This window comes from Rhinopithecus roxellana, chromosome 10, assembly GCF_007565055.1.
Source record: "Rhinopithecus roxellana isolate Shanxi Qingling chromosome 10, ASM756505v1, whole genome shotgun sequence".
Lineage (NCBI taxonomy): Eukaryota > Metazoa > Chordata > Mammalia > Primates > Cercopithecidae > Rhinopithecus > Rhinopithecus roxellana.
Genome location: NC_044558.1, coordinates 22,779,825 through 22,795,933, shown reverse-complemented (window position 1 = coordinate 22,795,933; position 16,109 = coordinate 22,779,825). Strand labels below are relative to the sequence as shown.

General features: G+C 40.5%; 1 protein-coding gene across 4 annotated transcripts in view; it reads right to left on the bottom strand.

Annotated features, from left to right (window-relative positions):
* Window positions 1-16,109, bottom strand: part of NR1H4 (nuclear receptor subfamily 1 group H member 4) — an 85,288-nt gene that overhangs the window by 30,886 nt on the left and 38,293 nt on the right. For all 4 annotated transcript variants that reach the window (XM_010383576.2, XM_010383575.2, XM_010383573.2 and 1 more), the window contains one exon: window positions 14,975-15,340. In XM_010383576.2, the coding sequence (XP_010381878.1) occupies window positions 14,975-15,340 (366 nt within the window). The remainder of the gene's footprint in view (window positions 1-14,974; window positions 15,341-16,109) is intronic.

Here is a 16,109-nt window from a genome sequence, read left to right as displayed (position 1 = left end):
CTTTGTTTTTTGTTTTTTTGAGACAGTCACACGCTGTCACCCAGGCTAGAGTGCAGTGGCACAATCTCGGCTCATGTAGCCTCTGCCTTCCGGGTTCAAGTGATTCTCCTGTCTCACCCTCTGGAGCAGCTGGGATGAAAAGTGCCACCCACCACGCCCGACTAATTTTTGTATTTTTAGTAGAGATGGGGTTTCACCATGTTTGCCAGGCTGGTCTCAAACTCCTGACCTCAAGTGATCTGTCCGCCTAGCCTCCCAAAGTGCTGGGATTACAGGCATGAGCCACCGTGCCCAGCCTCATCTGAACTTTTTTGATGAGGGCAAATACATCTCTATTCTAGCCCATGGTATGTGTCTCCTTCAACATCTAGGAATTTGGCGATTCACTCCACGATGTTTATACTGAGGACACTCCTTGTGGTTCTCTTGACATGGACCTAAGATAACCCCATAATGGCTTTCTCTGATCTAGCAATCTCTGTGGAGCAAAGAAATCTCTCCCACTTATCCAGGAGCAGTCAGCCACCCGGCTTCCTGCCTTTCAACTTCTCAGGTGAAAGTGAGACACAAAGTCCCCATGTCCATCAGCTTCAGGGGATACATGTCAACCTACTCAAGTAATCATCTTGAAGACTCTTTCATTGGGCTTGGAGCAATAGGACCTCTTCAGTATACATTTTAGGGACACAAGGGGACACCATTTTCCAGTTCTCAAAAAGTTACTACACGTTCCAGTGGTGGCCCGAGGGACAGACACTCCCGCTTCCAACATTCTCCTTTACAGTAAGGATGTAAGATTCACACAGCACACCAGTCACATGCTCCAAAATCTTTACAAGACCTCTCTGTAATTTCCAACTCCTGATCTCTTCATTCTCTCAAAATAAGTGACATGTTTAACTGGTTCTTAAATACCCACTGTGAAATTTCTGCCAGATGGGCTCACCTTGGAATGTAGCATCTAGTGTCTTCATGTCTCTATCAAAACTGAGAGGGGTCCTTCTTATTTTAACAGACTGTTGGAATAATATCTAACATTTATTAAGCACTTAGTAGCTATTGTTTGGACAACTTTACCTCCATTTACTGATTTAATTCTCATATCAATTTTATGATGAAGATAGTATTATTTGTCCCCATATTATAGATGAAGAAAAAAGGTACAGAGAGTTTAAGTACCTTGGCCATGATCACATGGTTAGTACTTGGCTAGGAAGGTTCAAACCCAGGCAGTCATGCACTAAAGCCTGTACTCTTAACCAATCTCTTGCAATTACCACCCTTGGGTCACAAGAGAGTAAAATAATTTACTGTTAAGTAAAAACTGTCTGAAAGCTGCATTCTCTGACCTGGGAAATACCAAGATGAATAAGACATTCCTTGTCTTCAGAGTTGCATGCTGAGTTGGAATAAACAGAAGTAAATTTACGGCATAATACAAAATACAAATAATAAGATAGCTAAACAAGGAATAAATTATTGAAATGTAGAAGCAGGTCCACACCATATGCTTGTAAAGATTGTGCCACATTTAAGGAGGAGAGGCAGCAATTACATTGCACCCATGTAGAGCTGCATATTTCTTATGACAATTTTCCAGCAGAAGGCACTTAAAAATTGTTCTAACAAGGTAAGTATAATATGATGATTTCCTAACTGCTAGAAGTCAAGTGCCTCAAAGAAAAGGCATTGTATAGACTGGGAGTGATCCTGATTAATTAAGAGTAGCCAGAATCAGGGAGAGATCCGTGAAGGAAATAGAATTTGATTTGGGCCTTGAAGAATAAGTAAGGTTTTAGAAACATGGACCATGAGGGGGGAAACACATTCAGAAAAATGAACAAACAGGGTGTTATGAAAATTCCAAGAAATGCTAGATACTCCGTCTTGGTGGCAGTAGGGTAGAGTATGGAGAGAATTAGTGGGAGACGGGTAAGCAGTTGTAGTAGGAACAGAATCTGATGAAGTGTCCTTGAATGCCAAGCAAAGGAGTTGAGTCTTTACCATGTTGAAAGAGGAAAGCCATTAAAGGCTTTGACAGGGGAGAGTATGACCTAACCTGTATGTTGGGAAGCTCCTTGGAGCAAGGTAAAGAAAAGTGGAACGGGTATTGGAGACTAGAGACAGGAGACTATTGCCATAATACAACTGAGAGGCTACCAATGCCTGAATTAAAGTGGGACAGAATAGAAAGGAGGAAACAGAGAGAATATCAAGCTTTGGTAACTTGTGAAATATGAAAACAGAGGCTGAAGGAAAAGTTAGAGATGTCAAGGTTAAGAAAGTCACGGACTTGCTTGTGAATTTTTCAGATGGTGTAAATTTCAGTAGGAGAGATCTTAACATTTTCCTAAATGTCAAATCCAACCAAATAAAGTCTAAAAAAAGACTTTGTGCTGCAGATCAGTGTTGATATTGAGAGTGCAAATACCAAAGCATGCATTTTAAGAGACTAAAAGCAAAAAGAGGACTTTTTCTTTCCTGGTACCAAATCATGACCTCAATGTCCTCTTGAGCCTACATGAGTCAGCTTTCCTACTAATAATCTTCTGCCCCTCCCAGGAATGATTTCCTTTAAAACTGTCATAGATACTGATAGACAGCTTAATAGTTAACAGAATAAAACTCTTTCTTCCAAGATGAGTCAAAGGAACAGTGCGTAGAATCATTCTGCAGGGTTTTTTGACTCTGGCATTAACTGAAAAAGAAATCATTATCATCTCAATAGTTGAATTAATTAGCTTTCACTCTGAGATAGCAACACAATATTATCATTATATCATTTAAATATGGGTACATATACTGTATTTATACTTATGCAAATCTATCCATACACATAACTCTGCCTCTGTCTTGCTCTTTCTTGTGCATATTCAACAATGCTCATATCAGAAAAGTCATTTGAAAATGAATGGAAAGGAAATTCACCGAGGAACACAGCGTTGCTAGTAATACAGGATGAGTAGACAGAGTTGGCATTGCCATCTGGGGAATGTGTAGCACCAATGGGATCCCTGGGGTAGCAAGCAAATAGCTAGAGGATGGTACTTTTACATGGATTCCTCGATTCTGCAGAATATTGCACACTGTTTTTCTACCTCTATTTTTTTTTTTTTTTTCCCCCGAGATGCAGCCTTGCTCTGTGGCCCAGGCTGAAGTGCAGTGGTATGATCTCAGCTCACTGCAACCTCTGCTTCCCGGGTTTAAGCAATTCTCGTGCTTCTTTATACTGGTGGAAGCCACATACCACACCCTGTTCTCAAGTCATACACACATATGTGTACATACACATGCATGTACCAGACTCCAGTGACTGATACTGGTAGCCACTGGTAGTAGGCCACCCACTACTTTGCAATCAATAAAATATTGGTTGATGTTGTAAAACTTTAAGGGTCTACAAGCTTTTAAAATAGCAGCAAACACACAGAGGTGAGTAATTAGATATCTTTCCATTCAAGATGACCTAAATGGAGACAGCTTCTAGGTCTGTCTCCACTTATACAGCACTTGTTTTGTGCCAGGCACTGTTCTAAAATGGTAAATGGCAATTCATTTCCTATTCATAACAATCCAATGAAGCAGATACTATTATTATCACTTTCTTACCAAAGAGGAGACTGAGTGACAAAGAGGTTAATTTGCTCAAGGTCCTGCAGAGAACAAACGGTAGAGTTCAGATGTGAACCTTGATAGGCTCACCCTCTGCACTCTTTTTATTTTTTATTTTTTTAGACAAGATCTTGCTCTGTCGCCCAGGGTGGAGCACGGTGCAATCATAGCTCACTGAAGTCTCAAACTCCTGGGCTCACGCGATCCTCTCACCTCAGCCTCCTGAGTAGCTGGGACTACAGGTGCACCCCACTATGCCCAGCTATTAATAATTTTTAAATTTTGTGTAGAGACTGAGTCTAGCTATGTTTTCTAGGCTGCTCTCAAACTCCTGGACTCAAGCAATCCTCCTGCCTCGACCTCCCAAAGTGTTGGGATTACAGGCATGAGCCACTGTGCCCAGCTGACTCTGTGCTCTTAACCACTGCCTTATGCTGTCCTTTTAGTAGGAAGTTTACATTTTTAAAAATTATCTTGAGACATGAATCTACCCAGGTTTTACACAGCATGGCAAGTGCACAGCCCATAACAGACTTGTTACCTTCCCCAATTTGAGTTCATAAATGATGGTTTTGCAATAATTGTAGGAACACTAAGATGAATGGATAACTGATCAAGGTATTTATGTGTGCTTTGTTCTTGCTTCTATTGCTTTTTCATTTTCTTTTCCATCCCAAGAGGGCGGAAACTCTTGTTCACTTGCTGGCACAAAAGCTGCAATGTTTCTGTCTCTAAATAAAGATAACTCTCACATACGATTTTTGTTTTCAACCTCTCATTGAAATGGTTATATTGGATCATCTCAAAGATGTTGGAGGTGGAAGTCAACGCTTGCAGAATTGGGAATGGGATGAGTCTGGGAGGTTCTGTGAGTATTGAACCAGCACTAATAAAGAGCTTCTAGAGGAGTGACAGATCTCCAATGATGTAGTTCTGAGATGAGGACAGGAAGATACTAAGAACCATGGCCTCGAAAACCCTGGGGTAAGATGTCCATGCTGGACTGTGGCTGAGTTGTTCACATTCAAGGGACCAGTTAAAATTTGAACATGATCCTGGGGTTTGCGCACGATCCTGGAGGAAGGAGTATTCTCAAACACAGACCAAATGAATTTCACATCAGCCAGGAGAGTTGTGAGCTTAGAAGAGATTAAATTTGATATAGAGAAATATAGGAATATAACACATCTTACATCACAAAGCGTTTCTAAAAGGTTACACATAATGCATATAGAAGACATAGAGGTGACTACTTAAAGAACTAAGTGAAAATGAACTAAATGGAAATGAAAACGCAATTCATCAAAATTTATGGGATGTGGCAAAAGCAGTGTTTACGAGAAATTTATAGCACTAAAATGCATATATTGATTAAGATCTAAAATCAATAATCTAAGCTTTCACTTTAGGAAGCTAGAAAAGAACAAATTAAAACCAAAATAAGCAAAAAAAAAAAAAAAAGTAAACTTTAGAGCAGAGATCAATGACATTGAAAGTAAGAAAATGATAGAGAAAAATCACTGAAACCAAAAGCTGGTCCTTTAAATAGATCAATAAAAATTAATAGATTCAATAAAATAGATCTATAAAATTAATAAGGCTAGGCTAACCAAGCCCAGCAAGGCTAACCAAGAAAAGAGAGAGAGAGAAGACACAAATTACCAATATCAGAAATGAAGGAGAGGCCCATCATTACTAATCCCATGGACACTAAAAGGAAAATAAAGAAATATGAATAACTCTAAGCCTGCAAATTTGACAACTTAGATGAAATTCCTGGAAAGATATACCCTACCGAAACTCAACAAGGAGAAATTGGTCACCAAAATAGGCCTATACTATTAAAGAAATTGAATCAATAATTAATAACCTAAAACAGAAAGCAACAGGCCCAGATGGTTTCACTGGTTTATTCTGTCAAGCATTTAAATGTCAAGCATTTAAAGAAGAAATGATACCATTCTGTACAATCTCTTCCAGAAAACAGAAGCAGAGGGAACACTTTCTAACTTATTTTATGAGGCCAGCATTACCCTAATACCAAAACTATACAAAGACATTATAAGAAAGGAAAGCTACAAATTCATATCTCTTTTTCTCATTTTTCTTTTTAAATTTAGTGTGTTAGCATTTGTTTTTGTTTATTTTTATTTTTCTCTGGCATTGTGTTTTGATTCTATTATAAAGATTAGGTCATCAGGTGGGCTTTGGAAGTTATATTCTTTTGAGATGATCTGGACCAAGCTTTTAATCGGCGTTTCCCAAATTTGAGCCTACCTCGGGACACCCTGACTCCAAGCCCTATCATTCAACATACTGCAGGACCTCTCAGGCATCTCTGCTGAGGATACCCTTCCTGGAAACTACTGGCTCATCAAGACCATCGACCAGGGTAACTTGGCCACCATGAAGTTGGCCTGACACACCCTAACTAGGAAAGAGGTAGCTGTGCAGATTATCGATAAGACCAAATGGAACTCCTTCAGACTCCAGAGACTGTACAAGAACTGCATGCTGCTGTGCATGCAGTCCCGGTGGGACCAAGAGAACTCAGTGCAGTGGAAGATGGAGGTGTGCAAATTGCTTTGGAGATATCTCAACCAGTTTCCATTTAAGCATATATCCCAGACTTCCAACCCTTTTAAAAGCATTGTCTCCAAAATAACTGATGAGTTTAAGATTTATAAGGCTGCCAAGAGCCACCTGGGAGACAAGAGGAGGGACTGGCCATCCTTCCCATATCCCCAAGCCTTCCACCTCAACACTCCCTCTTCAAAACTGCAAAGATTGGAGAGGTGTGTCCTCCAGGGCATTTCTTCCCACCAGTCCCTTCTTTTTTTCTTCCGTGTTTGTTGGGAGGGAAAATGGTATTACAGAAATAAATAAAGACCATCCACACAATGGCTGGGCGCAGTGGCTCACGCCTGTAATCCCAGCACTTTGGGAGGCCGAGGTCGGGGGATCACGAGGTCAGGAGATCGAGACCATCCTGGCTAACACGGTGAAACCCCGTCTCTACTAAAAGTACAAAAAATTAGCCGGGCTTGGTGGCAGGCACCTGTGGCCCCAGCTACTCAGGAGGCTGAGGCAGGAGAATGGCATGAACCTGGGAGGCGGAGCTCGCAGTGAGCTGAGATCCTGCCATTGCACTCCAACCTGGGCGACAGAGCGAGATTCTGTCAAAAAAGAAAGCAAGAAAGCAAGAAGGCAAGAAGGCAGGAAGGCAGGAAAAAGAAGGAAAGAAGGAAGGAAAGAAAGAGAGAGAGAAAGAAAGAAAAAGAAAGAAAGAAAGAAGAGGAAGGAAGGAAGGAAGGAAAGGAAGGAGGGAGGGAGGGAAAGAGAAAGAAAAAAGAAAGAAAGAGAAAGAAAGAAAGGAAGAAAGAAAGAAAGAAAGAAAGAAAGAAAGAAAGAAAGAAAGAAAGAAAGAAAGAAAGAAAGAAAGAAAGAAAGGAAGGAAGGAAGGAAGGAAGGAAGGAAAGAAAGAGGAAGGAAGGAAGGAAGGAAAAGAGAAAGAGGAAAGAAAGAAAAAACAATAAGAAAAGCAAAGAAAACTGAAGTGGTTCTTAGGGGTTGCCTCTAGGAGCAGGTGAAGAGGGTAGGGCTGGCGCTTTTTCCTAATGATATGCCTTTCTTACCATTTGACTTTGGAATCACGTGCACTCATTGCTTTGACAAAATGCTTATTAAGTGATGAAGGAGTCTAAAGGAGTAGAAAGCAAAAACCCACTGACACCGTCAGACCTACTGGATGTCTACTGAGAGGACAGGGGTTATGATGCTCTCCTGGAGCTTGGCTTTGGATATCTTCAACAACTATTTAAAGTGCCAGGGAGGCAAACTCCCAGAAGCTGGTGGCCCACAGTGACCAGTACCTGCTCCCAGCATCTTTCCTGGGGTTCCTAGGGGTGTTCTGCGTTCCTAATAGGTGAATTCCAGCACTGGGAGGTGCCTGATGCTGCTTGTAGCTGCCTGAGCCCAAGTGAATTCGTTTGTTCTGTGGAGTTAAACCTTTCACCTCCAAACTCCTGCTTAAATGCCTATTTCCACTTTTTCTTGGGTGTAGATTTGTAACTTTTCTCATTTAGTAATTTATGCTTTAGGACGTTTCTTTTAATCACTACTCATACATATTGTTTATATGTTTGCTTTAAACATGTTCTCTTGTTTAAATTTAGTTTTTATCATCTTAGTTTGTCTTGCCTCATCACCTATGTGTTTATGTGGAATATCAGTTCATATCCCCTGGAAATCATCTTATTACCATTGCATTTTTCTCTATCTTCTTTTCGATACTCTTTTACTGATTTTATATTTCTTAATCTTTTTGTTTGCTTGACTGTTTTCTCTTTTTGTCTACTTTAGCTCAGTTATGTAGACTGTTTTTCTGCTTTTGCTTTAGAATGGTGACTATGAAGGCAACAATTTGGTCTGGTTTGCTCACCAAGGCATCTCCTATGCTTAGAATACAGCCTGGCATACAAATTGGTACTTAATAATACTTGCTGAATAAAGAATTGGGTTAATTAATCGGAATAGGGAGAGTTTTGAAAACAGTGTATGACCCCAACTGGGGAGGCTGGATGAACAGAGGAATACCAAATAAGAGTTCATCAACAAAATAACATCTAATGATTATTGAGCACGTAAGAGTGCCAGGTACATCATGACTAAAACCCCAAAAGCAAATGCAACAAAAACAAACAAGTAAATAAATGGGACCTGATTAAACTAAAAAGATTCTACACAGCAAAAGAAATAATTATCAGAGTGAACAGACAACCCACAGAATGGAAGAAAATATTTGCAAACTGTGCATCTGACAAAGTACTAGTATCCAGAATCTATAAGAAACTCAAACGAATCAGCAAAGGAAAAAACAAGTAATCTCATCTACAAGGGAACAAATGACATGAATAGACATTTCTCAAAAGAAGACATACAAATGGCCAAAAAACACATGAAAACATGCTCAGTATCACTAATCATCGGGGAAATGCAAATTAAAATGACAATGAGATACTACCTTACTTCTGCAAGAATGCCCATTTTTAAAAAGTCAAAAAATAATAGATGTTGGTGTGGATGTAGTGAAAGGGGAATGCTTTTCACTGTTGGTGGGAATGTAAATTAATACAACCTCTATGGAAAACGATATGGAGATTTCTTAAAGAACTAAAAGTAGACCTAACATTTGATCCAGCAATCCCATTAGTGAGTATCTACCCAAAAGAAAAAAAGTAATTAGATAAAAAGACACACGCATACATATGTTTATTGCAACACAACTCACAATTGCAAAGATATGGAACCAACCTAAGTGCCCATCGACCAATGAGTGGATAAAGAAACTGTGGTATATATATACCATGGAATACTATTCAGCCCTAAAAAGGAATAAAATAATGTCTTTTGCAGCAACTTGGGTGAAACAGAAGGCCATTATTCTAAGTGAAGTAACTCAGGAATGGAAAACCAAATGCCATGTAAGCTATGAGTACGCAAAGGTATACAGAGTGTATAATAGACTTCAGAGACTCAGAAGGGAGGAGGGGAGAGAAATGTGGGATAAAAAAATACATATTGGATAAAATGTATACTACTCCAGTGACGAGTACACTGAAATCTCAGAATTCATCACTATGCAATTCATTTATGTAACAAAACACCACTTGTACAACTGTGCCCCCAAAAGCTATTGAAATTTTTTTAAAAAAATACTTTTTAAAAAGAGTGCCAGGTACTGAGCAAGATATTTTAAAAACAATATCCCATTTTTTAAAATTCACAACAACTCAATGATAATAGTAATAATAGCAGGCAATGATTGAGGATTTTCCATTGGGAAGAACTGTGTTAAGTACTTTACACACATCAATTTATTTAATCCTCATGACAATCTATAGATACCTGCTACAAAAGACTGTCCTGAAGATTAAATGAATTAGTACATATAAAGCCCCCCAGAACAGTTCCTGCACATAGTAATCACTTGATATAGGTTATCTATCAACATGATTATTACTATCATCATCATCACCACATCACCAACATTACCATCATCACCATCATCACCATCACCATCATCATCACCATTATCATCACCATCATCATCACCATTATCATCACCATCATCACCATCATCATCATCATCATCACCATCATCATCACCATTATCACCATCATCATCATCATCACCATCATCATCACCATCATCACCACCATCATCATCATCTCCTCATCCTTATCATCATCTTCATTGTTGTCCTTATCTTACAGGTAAGGAGTCTAAAGCTCGGAAAGGTTAAGTAATTTAGGACACCCGGGAAGACAATCAGCTGGGATTGGAAACCATGTTGTTTGCCCTCAGGGTCCTACTCTTCCCATGATTTTCATAACACTTACTACAAAAGGCTTCCAATGCAGTGAAATAGTTTGGAACCCTGTCTTGCACCATACTCCGAGATAATTTGACCTCTAGAATTCATTAGGATCATTATTAAATTGTTTAAAATCAGACCTCACCTGATCTTAAATAGGATGTCAAGTTTATATATAGGTCAGCACTCCTCAGATTTCACAAATGTGCATAAACAAAAGATCCTTTGGAAACACTACATCTATTCTATACTGGAATAGTTTCAATAATTTTGGAAGCTTTTTTAAAACTTCAAAGCTAAGTCCAATGCTGGTTCACAATCTTATACAAAAATATATTCAGAAAGGCAGTAGGGTCACTCACTTACTCAGACAGTATCTTTTAGGAATTCTACCATTTTCTGATGTGTGTAGACTCTCTTGGCATTGAAATGAATGTGACAGACACTGACCTATTTGGAAATGCAGCCATTTGAAATTTTCAGTTAGATGCTGATCGGTTTTGTTGGTTGAGGTTTGAGGTTTGAATCAAAACTCATTCAGACATTAGCACATTTCCATATGCCTCACTGATAACTGAGGGCAAAAGAAAGCTCTTGATTTAATCTAATGCTGAGAAAGTGGCAGTCATTGTCACTGTGCACGATGCTTGTGTTCCAAAGTTATTACTTTAAAAGATTGAAAACCATCATTTCTCTCATTGATGCCATAAATACTTATGACAAATAAAAACACCAAAGCAAATTAAAATATTTTTAGTGGAACCAGATAAAGAGACCAATGTAATGAGGAAATTTAACCCTGATCTTTGTTTCGTTTCTAAGGTTTCTTTTTTTTTTTTTTTTTTTTTAATTCTCTTGTGTTTTCTTTGTTTTAAGTATCACAGGTCTGACAAATCTCCAGTGAAATCCTAAAGCAAGAGAGCTGGTAAATTCTAATATATAATATATTATAAATCTTGTACAATCCACAAAAACGGCCTGCAAAATACATAATATCCCCATTTTGCAGATCTGAGGCTCAGAGAAAGTAAGTGTTGCATAGTCTTTAAGGATTAGCTAGCTCTATATCTACTGTACCTCCCATCTAGTCTAGTTCACATCCTATTACTAGAGGCAGGAACTTGCCCGGACTCCCTTTGCAGCTAATATAGTGGATATGATTTAAGCTCTCCCATAGAGATGCCCTTGTAAGACATTTGGAAAGTAGAAACAAGCTGTTCTGTTGTTTCTACTGGTAAGCAGGATCGTGGAGTTTTGCTGTGGCAGCATCCTGACTTCTAGTCGCTAGCTTTGAGGGTATTGAAAGGCAGGGGGCAGGGTATTCATCGTTTATAGCTGCACATTTGGCAGGCAAGCCCCGGCTCTGGAGCTAGTGATTGCCAGTGAAGGCAACTTCCTGATCCCTAGATGGCAGCTGAGGCGTTGTCTTCCCGAAGCCAACAGTCCTGAGGTGGCTTCCTGAGTTCCCATCTTCTTGCTTTTGGCAGAAGAGCAACCGGCAGGCCAGTTCTGCAGTGTGGCTCTGAGCGTCTCCTGGAAACTTAGCATAGATCCTGTTACTCTGACTCTTCCAATGTCTGTATTAATTCCTTTCTGCCTGAATTGTTGGTTTCTGTTTTACTTCGCTGAGTTCTAACCAGTAAATATTAAGTAACTTGTTTATTCAGCCAAGAAGTGCAGAGCCTAGATTCAATGTGAGCTTGCCAGCCCCCAAAGCCCATGATCCCTTTGATGGAAAATTCGCTTTGCATCTGCTGAGTGCAGATATCCAAGAGATGTGCATGGGGGAAGTGGGCGGCAGGGTCAGTGGGGAAACCAGGTTGGCTGAGCAGCTCTCACAAGACCTGCAGGCATGAGGCATCAGTCCTCTGATGTGCACTCCACCCTATTCTGTCCTTCTCCTCTGGTTTTCCTCACAGCCCTTCCTCATTCCTCTATTCACTAATCTAGGACAATTTTCATTTGTTTTCACAGGAGAACACATAAGGAAGATAAGGGAGCCTGTTTTTGGCTTTTCAGTCACCAGAGCTTAAGCCCCCAAATCCTAAAGACCAGATAAAACTTATTCAAGTTGGGAGGAAGCAGAAAACTAAAGAGGAAGTCAAAGAGCTAAGACATGTTAGGTACCTGAGAAGGTCCTGAGCTCTGTCCCTCCCAACTCCCTATCCCCAGACAGAATTCTAGGATAGGTGGATTGAGAGATGATAGAAACTCTATGTCATTTGGGATCCCAGAAGACGAGGATTCTTGTGCCCTTTCCTGGGTAGAACTGGAAAAAACCCCAGGGTTCTCTGCACCCAGCATGGCATAGAGCAGATGAAACGGCGGCATGGTTTCTCTGGGCAGCCAGGCATCCTAACACAGCACTGAGGCAACATCAGAACCCACCCACCTGAGCTGAATGAAGGAGACAGACAGGGCCAGACATGATGGAGGAGTGTGCTCAGGACCCCAGGATGATGCCACAGAGACCTTTCCCACTGGTGACTGAAGACCAAACAGAACAGCACTCTAACAGATCTCGGACTGTGTCAACAGCTGTGGTACCAAGCCCCACCCAGTCCCATAGCTGTGAGACCAGAACCCCACTCCCCAGTGTCCAATCCCTCCACAACCCTACTTTAATCCTGGTACTTAGATAAACCCCCAGAAGAATTTTGGCTGGGGTGAATGGAATGATCCTGAATAAAATGAAATAAAGTTTCCACCAGAGCTTGAGACTGAATTAAATCCAATTAAAAAAAATAAAGTTACATTTCTCTCACATATGGGCTGTGAGTTGAGTCTTGTGCTCACTCACTGCACAGCTTCTAGTTAATTCGTACTCCAACCCTTAAGAGTCATGGGTCAAGGCCAGGCGTGGTGGCTCCTGCCTGCAATTGTAGCACTTTGGAAGGCCGAGAGAGGTGGATCACTTGAGGTCAGGAGTTTGAGACCACCCTGGCCAACATGGTGAAACGCTATCTGTACTAAAAATACAAAAATTAGCTGGGCGTGGTTGCTGGTGCCTGTAATCCCAGCTACTTGGGAGGCTGAGGCAGAAGAATCACTTGAACCCAGGGGGTGGAGGTCACTGTGGGTCGAGATTGCCACTGCGCTCCAGCCTCGGTGACAGAATAAGAGTCCGTCTCAAAAGAAAAAAAAGAGTCATTGGTCAAGAACAGTGTTCAGCAAACTGCAGCCAGCCGTTTTTGTTTTATGTTTTTTTATTTTCCTGCCTATTTTTGTAAGTAAAGCTTACTGAAACATAGCTATGCTAATTTTCTATGTGGCTGCCTTTGCACTCCGGTAGTAGAGTTGATTAGTTGCAACAGAGGCTGCCATGGTGTGAAGCCTGAACTTGTTACTGTCTGGATGTTTACAGAAAAAAATGTGCCAATCCCTGGTGTAGAACATGGGCCCTGCCTGGCTCCAACCCATCCTCTCCCTTACATGCCTGTCCTTTTCCTGACACCATGGGGGCAAAGTCTCAAATCAAAATCAATGGAAAAATTTTGTCTTTCTCTGCTGTTAAAAATATACTTATGTCCAAATCCAGCTTCTCCTTCCTAAACCTCCCCAAAGGTTGGCTCTCTTCTGACTACTTTCTCCATCTCCTTGCCTTCTGTGATCCTGCACTTTCTTGTAGACTTCTATCTTGATTACTTCTATTCTATATCCTGTGTGGGTTTCTCTTTCCCTGACCACCTTTAAGGTAAGTGTTTTCTAGGGTTGTCCTTGGCCCACTGGTCTCATTCCATTTACCCTGCCATGCCCCAGAACTCTTTGCAGGTGGACCAAGTTGCACTTGGTCATAAGCACAGTTCACAAGACAGAAAGACAAATTCACTCCTAAAGAGATAAGCCATCCAAGGTTAGTGACTTCAGGGGTTCATTTCCTTGGCTTAGACAACACTGATACCTTAACACCTAAACGGACTGTTTGGTTTTCTTCCTCTCGCCACTGAATTAGTCAATATTACCCTTGAGCAAACAACTGAAGAGCAGAATGATCACTTAGTAGACAACCAATAAAAGGCATCATAGCTGGTGGTCAATCATACAGGCTCTGGAGTTAGATTCTAAGCTACAGTTTTGAAGCTCTTATTAGCTATTGAAAACTTGGGTAAGTAGATTAACGTCTATGCTTCAGCTACCACTTCCATAAAATGGGCATAAGACAATCAACACCACTAATCATCAGGAAAATGTAAGCCAAAACTACAATAGGTAGCACCTCACTCCATTTAGAATCACTATCAAGAAATCAAAAGATAAGTTTTGGCAAGGATGTAGAGAAAAGTCAACCCTTACTGCTGGTAGGATTGTAAATCTGTGTAGTCATAATGGAAAACAGTATGACGTTTCCTCACAAAATTAAAACTGTAACTACCATGTGATCCAGGAATCCCACCACAGGGTATATTGCCAAAGGAAATGAAATCAGTAAGTCAAAGAGATATCTGCACTCCTATGTTTATTGCAGCATTATTCACAATAGCCAAGATAGGGGATCATCCTAAGTGTTCATCAATGGATGACTGGATCAAGAAAATGTGGTATGTATACATAATGGAATACTATTCAGCCATAAAAAAGAATGAAATCCTGCCATTTGTGATAACATGGATGAGCCTGGAGGATATTACATTAAGTGAAATAAGCCAAGCACAGAAAGACAAATACCATAAAACAACAAAAACAAACAAAACCTACAACAAATTCAATTTAATCATAAGTTCCCTTTAGCTATGTGTGAGGTTGTGAAAAGGAAAAAAGCTAAAGACTCCAACTAAGCTAGATACTCTAACAGTCTTAAACATTAAGCCAAAAAGTCTAATAGTCTTTTCCTACAGATCTGTGACTGCACAACAAAGGTGAGGAGGTAGGAGCAGAGGAGGAGAAAATGGGAAGTTGCCTGGGAAAAGGGAAGCAATTAGTTCAGGGATTTCAACAACCAATACAGTAAAATCTGAAAGAGAAAACTGCCAATCAAAGATGCTTACCTTTGCACCCCTCACAGGTCAGTGCATTATAGTGGTATCCAGAGGCTCTGTCTCCACAAACAACACACAGCTCATCCCCTTTGATCCTCCCTGCTGACGCGCCCATGCGGGGCTTCTTTGTTACAGGCATCTCTGCTACCTCAGTCTCTCCCTGGTAGAGAGACTCAGCTGGCATTCGCCTGAGTTCATATATTCCAGGAGAGTACCACTCTTCAGGCTGCTGGGGGTAGAAACCCAGGTTGGAATAATAGGATGATGAGGAAATCTGTGGTTGAACTTGGGGAAACTGAACATTGCTGTATTGAGAGTATGGTTCCACTTCCAGGTTCTGTCCCAGAGGACCAGCCACTTGTTCTGTTAAAACACCTGAACAAAAGTGACAACAAAACTGGAATGAATGTCATCATTCTGGAAATTAGAGAGACAGTTTGGCGTAATGGTTAGGAGTTTGGGCTCTAAGAAAAGATTGAAACATTTAACTACATAAAAGTTTACAACTTTTGGCCGGGCGCGGTGGCTCACGCCTGTAATCCCAGCACTTTGGGAGGCCGAGACGGGTGGATCACAAGGTCAGGAGATCGAGACCGTGGTGAAACCCCGTCTCTACTAAAAATACAAAAAATTAGCCGGGCGCGGTGGCGGGCGCTTGTAGTCCCAGCTACTCAGGAGGCTGAGGCAGGAGAATGGCGTGAACCCGGGAGGCGGAGCTTGCAGTGAGCCGAGATCGCGCCACTGCACTCCAGCCTGGGCGACAGAGCGAGACTCCGTCTCAAAAAAAAAAAAAAAAAAAGTAAGTTTACAACTTTTTAAGAGTATATATACATAATATAATTAAATGACAAATTAAAAATTCAGAAAAAATATCTGCAACATAGAGGACAGAGTCATCTCATTAATGTAAAAACAGCTCTTGAAAACCAATAAGAAAACATTTGAGAAGCTATGGAAAAAGGGATAAAGGAAAGCAATAGTTTTAGAAATATAAATGTAAGTGTTTTGTAAACAGAAAAAATGTGCTCACCTTTGCCAATAATTAAATTTAAATTGAAACTAAAACATTACCGTTTTCATCTTCAAATGTGTGAGAGTTTAAAAAGTTTGATTATACACACTATTGGGGAAATAAATACTTTTG